Source organism: Brachyhypopomus gauderio, chromosome 2 (assembly GCF_052324685.1).
Source record: "Brachyhypopomus gauderio isolate BG-103 chromosome 2, BGAUD_0.2, whole genome shotgun sequence".
NCBI classification, from domain to species: Eukaryota; Metazoa; Chordata; class Actinopteri; order Gymnotiformes; family Hypopomidae; genus Brachyhypopomus; species Brachyhypopomus gauderio.
In genome coordinates this window covers 20,595,638-20,602,078 of record NC_135212.1, presented here as the reverse complement: position 1 = coordinate 20,602,078, position 6,441 = coordinate 20,595,638, and the positions used below count along the sequence as shown (strand labels likewise).

The window sequence follows — 6,441 nt, the reverse complement described above, 5'->3', positions numbered from 1 at the left end:
CACGTGGCTCGGCGAAGCCACATTTGTCTCGCACAGCTTGTCATGTCCCGCTCACACCAACGCGAGGTCGAGTTCACAGGGAAAGTGCTGGCGGGCTCATGGGCTTTGCAGTCATTTAAAACGCTGAGCGACATGCTGTAAATAAATGGAACGGAGCAGGGCGTCTGCAGCGAACAGACAAAATGGGGTTTCTGTCTTTACCCCCAATCACAAACCCATATCATTCTCACAGTTTAATGCTTTCTAAAATAAACTACTACATACCTCTGAGATATAAAAGATGTAACATTTTCCAGAAGTGCATGGCGTCATGTGCCAAACGAGGCGTGAGCATGCATAGCACGTGCATTAATCACTGGCACACAGAACGCCATGCAATTTTGTTCAAAGAGAAATCATAAAGAACTCCCTTTTAAAGCAAGTCTTTGCAATAACTACACACTTGGCCGACATGTTCAATTCCTGCATGTCTCTGAAGTGTGCCTAACAGGATCCAGCGGGACCAGTGGATACATTCGGAGCACGTTAGCCCATCTTCCCGTAAACCTGACAACCCCCGCGGACGGCAGTCACCCTGAACCACACCCCCTTGGGTCTTCGATGAGGTCAAGACTAAAGCCTCAGACACAAATCCCAACCGAGGCACTAACGCGGGCCACGCAAGTCAGCAGCAAAACAAACACAAATCAATAAAACCACAACCGGTCGATGAAATCAATACGGTCATTATTGTCTTTTATTGAATGTGGGTGTAATATATATATAAAAACAAGTGGGGGTGGCTGCAGTGGCCAGGCGGGCTCAGGTGGTGGGCGAGAGGGCCTGCAGGCTGGACTTCACCGTCACCAGGTTCAGCTTCCAGGCACTAAGGCTGTCGTAAAGCTGCTGCCATTGTTGTTTGCCAAAGGTGCGGTGGGTGCTGTGGCTGTGTGGGGCAGAGGGGGCAAATCAGTGGGAACAGACAGGAAACAGCCAGAAAAACAACAACAACAACAAAACAACAACAACAAAACAGCTCTGAAGGCATGGACTTCCTTAAGGAAAACACATAGCTAAGGTCCTGCAGTATTAATGAATCTAAATCAGGGACCCCCCCCTTAACCACAGGTTTAAAGAAGCAAAAATGTACAAAACGTTTAATACTCTTACCTGACTACAACCCTCCGCTGCGTCTGGTCGATTTTGCAGTAGACCATTTTGGTCCGGACAGCTTGGAAAAGAAGAAGAAGAAAAAAAAACACATTACACTCATGGAAATAGAGCGCTGTGTTGAGGCGTCCTGGATGGTTAAAGAAGCTCCTCTTGGAAGCTCAATCCCAACCACCCGCCACAGCAGTCCCGGATCCGCACCGTCAATGACGAAGGCCTCAACGTCTTCAGCACCGATCTGCAGCTCCAGCTGCATCGTGTCGAAGGAGATCTCCTTCATCTCCACGGCCATGCCCATGAAGGTGAGCAACCTCATCTTCGCCATGTTCTGCTCGTGCGACAGACCTAAACACAAACGGGACCGATCGACCAGTCAGCGGTTTTGGGAGGGTAAGTGTAATAATCATGGGCCTTTTAGGACCATGGCCTTTCTGATCACGATCACTGAAGACACGCTACACGATTATCACTGATGCCCTGCACCCCAATTATCCCACAGTGCTCCAGTCGACGAGGGAAGATGCTCCTTCCATCACCCAATGAAAACAATTAATGCTTCACCTATCTAAAAAAAGAAAAAGAAAAGTATTTACATTCATTCATTTCCCGCTGATGCAACTAGAGCGCTGATGACCCTTGTCGCTGCGAGTCAAGGGAGGCAAAACAAGCGAACATCGTTGTTTCAAGTGCTAACATGACGGGCCTTGTTCATCGAGAGGCAGGGAGGAGCCCTGTTCTAATTAACAAACCACTGTGAGCAGAAGCCAAACAAAGAGACCGCTGAGTCTCACATTCCAGCCGCGCTGTAAGGCTGTCTGCTCCGCTGGGCAGGGAAGGACAGGGCGTGCACGCGTGTAACGGCCCGATACGCTTAGTTGGCTGCTGAAATAACAGGAAACATGACTGTAGGAGAAGACGCACGGGCTGGTCTAACCTGTTTAGTTCCGAGTAATGGCGCACTGTTTAAACGGGAAAAAGCTCGGGCAGACGATGTAAATTTTGACAAGCTTATCGTCTGCAGATCTATAGGGGTAAATGATGTCACGCTGCAAATTCTGTATCCCCCCCCCCCTCACGGGAGTGTTACAGGCACGTTTCAGTCACGTGACACTTTTACTGCAATCCCCACGCACGTGAGCTGATGCATTTCAGCACAGCAGAGAATGAAAAGACAACGAAGATTAACTCTGGAGGGAGAAACAATGCCATTTTAAAGAAAAAATGACTGACTCGTAGTTACCCAGCTGTTACTGATTTAAAGTCTTTATCAACACAGGCTGGTTTACACAAGGACATGCTGCTATATTTATCATCCAAATGAAGGCATTCATGCCAATGAGCTTTTTTTTTTTAAATTGTTGTTGTACTCCAGTGGCCAGGAGCCTGAGACAGTAAAATTTACCATGCTGTCAGGGAGGGAGGGGCATACTCTCCCCCTCTCCTGCCAATCACACCAACACTGGCCAATTGTGGGAGTGTATGAGCTCATCAGGAGAGGGTGGATAGTGATACCCTCGGTGGTATGCTGACTCAACGTTGTATGATCCGTGATAATCGGCTGCGTGCTACTCAGATGAAGCATGTGAGGCCCTCAGCCTCTCGGGCTGCCAGTGGTTTGTTTTACCAGTGTCTGATATCATTTATACACAATATTCAGTGTCTTGACACATTTTGTTAAAACAGGGCTACTTATTAATAATAGAACTAACACAACCAAGGTGAACTCATTCTCCTGTTAATTACTTGATTACATTTGGCTTAAGTTTGTTTTCAGTGAATGCTTACCAGGCTCATTACTTACCAAGAGAATCAATGAAGTCTTTATTAGCCTGGTAGAACTTGACATAGGCTGCTAACTTTGCACTCACAAAGATGGTCAGGAGCTAAACAGAAAGATAGATTGTGATTTAAAGAACAGTCAACAGCAAATGACCCAGGATTTAACATGTTGGTGTTTCACAATATGAACACTAGTACAGGAATCCTACAACATATATAGGGAAATTTCCAAAGTTTGAGCAACAAACACAGTGAAAAAGTAAAGAAGAATGGAGAACAAAAAAAAATCCCCTACCACACAATGAAACGACACTAAATCTCAATCTAATGAAGGCCCACAGAGATTGATGCAATACACAAGATGTTTACTTAGCTGCATCTCCCCGCAGGGCCAACACCCACTGAAAGGAATTCGGCTAGCTTACTTTCCAGCACCCGTCACCAACGTGACTTCTCACAATGTCGTGCATCACAACGGCATCTGAACTCATCTCGTATGTTTCAATAAGCACTCACGTCATGAATGAGCTCGCCCTCCAGGAAACGCACAGGCTTCAGGGCCAGGAGGTGGTCAAACAAAAACGTGTTCGGATCCTTCAAAGCACGGACAATGCACCTGCAAAGACATGGCAAATGAGGCGTGTGAGTGAGACAGACAGACAGACAGACAGACAGGGAAACAGACAGACTGGGAAACAGACAGACCTGTGAGCATCTACCCGAGCTTGGGAAGCATTGTCTTCTGTGTAACTGCCCAACAGCTCCACCATCACTTTGGCTGCAGCCTCACTGTGGGACACCAAACACTCATGGTAGGCCAGGCTAAACGGCAAAGTTTTGAAGCAGAAGTCTGTGAGTGTGTGGTTACCTCTTCTTGCAGTCAACCAGGGCCTCATATACAAGCCTCAGCAGTGTGTGTTTCTTCTCTGTGTTCAGGTTCCAGTCAACAATCCACTTGCGTACCTTATGTGGGAAAACAAAGGAGATCAGACTTATTCACCACTGCTTAACGCTCACACATACACCACTTTATTCATGTACGTTAGGACCACACGGGTCGTTTCCACTGCAGCGGAGGCCGTACCTGGTCCAGGTCTGTGGGGATGAAGGAGATGGCACTGCAGGCGGCCGCCACCTTGATCAGACTGCAGTACACTGTGTACCTCACCGGTGCGTTCTCATCCATACCATGGAACAGGTTGCTCAGGCTGACAAGAGAAAACTAAAATCAACAATATGACAAACATCTGCAAATATAAGAAATCCAAGTAAAAAACTGGCACCTAATGTTTCACACCGATTAGTGTTTATAGTAGAACTTCTATTTTATAAATATTACTATTTACTGCATATGAAATGTATGTTCAGTTAGATGCATTCATCAATTTCCTATTAATTTAACAACACAAAAAAGGACTGATAACCAAAATTTTTAAACTGTTCAATTTTAAAGCACATTTTGATTCTGACCAGGGGTTTTTTTTTTGCCTGAGGCCTTAAGTAAACATTTGAGAAGAACGGATGTACAATCAGGCGCACGCATGTCACATACAGCTGCATCCTGAGAGAGGTGCGCTCGCCTTCCCTGAACTTCACCAGCTTCTCACACAGACTCTCGATGAGGGACTCCTGCTTGTCCGTCTCCAGAATCAGCAGCAGGGACACGATGCTGTTCATCACACTCTCCACATCTGCACGTGTGTGTGAAAAGACACGGTCACGCGTATGCACAATCACCTCACATATCGCCCGCACAGTTAAGATGGACCTAAAATGCTCATTCGTGGCTCAGCCACTCACCCTTGTCGTCGTCCTTCAGGCAGACGTCACACGCCTCAATAATCTGAGCCAGGTCGACGTGAAGACCTCCGTCCGAGTTCTCCTCAGAGATCTCAGCTCCTTTGGATTTGATATAGGCCCGGAGCTCAGAAGCCTTCAATCATAAACACAAGAACATAAACAATGTTTCCATTAACACAATTACATGGATCAGGAAAGGTCCCTCAAATTACATACATAAACTGGAGCAAATACGTTAGGCCTACATGTTTTCTTATAATCAGTGCATATGGCATTGGTAGCTAACAATATTCAAACTGTGGTTAAAGGGACCCTTCCCAGTAACATTAGTTACATACTGACAACGTCCTCCACATTACAGCCGCACACAGAAGAAACCCAATAACGCCTTATGGTATTGGCTAGTTAGCTATGCTAGCTACATTAGACTATGTGTTGTATTGTGGTGTACACTTTATTTATTTACAATTAATTCAATTTGTTGAAGACCTAACGTGACTAGCTGGCAAATTAAACTGCTTACCAGTTAGCCAACATAGCTAGCTAGCTTAGCTAACCAGTTAACGGTCTATGGCGGTAGCTAGCTGGTTAACCTGCTAATGCTAGAACCCATCAAGAAACTGGCCAAGGCCTTATAAAATATCAAAGCCATTTACAATAAGAAATCATAATATGCAGATTAATATAATACACGTTAGCTTCCCAATACCTGATCCTCTTCTGTAATATCAATAAATGCTGGGACGCTCATTTTAAAAAATATATTTGGAGCACAGATAAAAATCCACGCTCACTATGAGGCTCCAAAGGCCGGAAGAGAACTCAGTAAGTGACCGGTGTCGGTCATGTATTTCCGGGTCATTGTCTTAAAGACACATGAACATAAGTCTTATTTTAGTATCAATATTTATAATTACTGAAACGTTGGTGTTGCTTCTGAGTTATATACTGTTGGCTTCTTTTAGCTCTCAGTTTCAGTGACTAGATTAATTAATTAAGTAGTGGATGAATTAATTAATTAATTATTGATTGTGTGACTTGGAAGGATACTTCTAAACATAAGATGGATATGATGGCATTAGGACAATAATGAATTCTGATGTTAAGTATGGACTTGAATTATTAATTGTACTGCATAACTTGAACGGATGTCTGAAATTTCTCATGTTTTCCTGGGCTGAACCTACGGGTATGCACTTTTTATTAATGAGACACACCATTTGGAATCACCATTCTACGTGAAAAACGTTTAAAATGGAGAAAGACATTTTATAAACAATGAATGCCATCAGTACAAAAAGAATGTGAACTTTTATATAGTTCACCAACCTTCACTCACGTCTTCAATATGTGACGAGCCAAACGATTTCATAAACATACACAGTCGTAGTCAAACATTTTCATAGGCATACAAAACATGTTTTAGTGTGCTGAGACCTGGCCTATGCTTCAGGGAGGGAGGTGATTCAAATGTAGCTTTATGTGAATCGGAAATCTGCTTGCAAACCTAAGGCCCTGTGAACACTACGAGACAGAGGAAGCATAACATGCACCTTAATGTAGCAGTGTGAAGGGAGTGTGAGTCTAACAAGTGTGAAGGGAGCACATGCTTGTTGTTGACAGCTTAATTCTGCTCTCATATGTTGGCAGACAGGAAAGGCCACCACAGTATATCAGCACCAGAGAGCAGGTAAGCCCTCCCTGTCACCCAAA

At 44.6% G+C, this 6,441-nt stretch overlaps 1 protein-coding gene across 1 annotated transcript; it reads right to left on the bottom strand.

Annotated features, from left to right (window-relative positions):
• Positions 1-718: 718 nt before the first annotated feature.
• eif3m (eukaryotic translation initiation factor 3, subunit M) lies at positions 719-5,570 on the bottom strand. Its single transcript, XM_076990670.1, has 11 exons — positions 5,438-5,570; positions 4,729-4,861; positions 4,481-4,619; positions 4,013-4,136; positions 3,797-3,891; positions 3,634-3,717; positions 3,445-3,544; positions 2,951-3,032; positions 1,351-1,494; positions 1,150-1,210; positions 719-925 (listed from the first exon to the last, which is right to left on the bottom strand). Exons 1-11 carry the CDS (start codon positions 5,477-5,479, stop codon positions 802-804), a joined length of 1,128 nt encoding a protein of 375 aa, XP_076846785.1. The 5' UTR covers positions 5,480-5,570; the 3' UTR covers positions 719-801.
• Between the last annotated feature and the right edge of the window lie 871 nt (positions 5,571-6,441).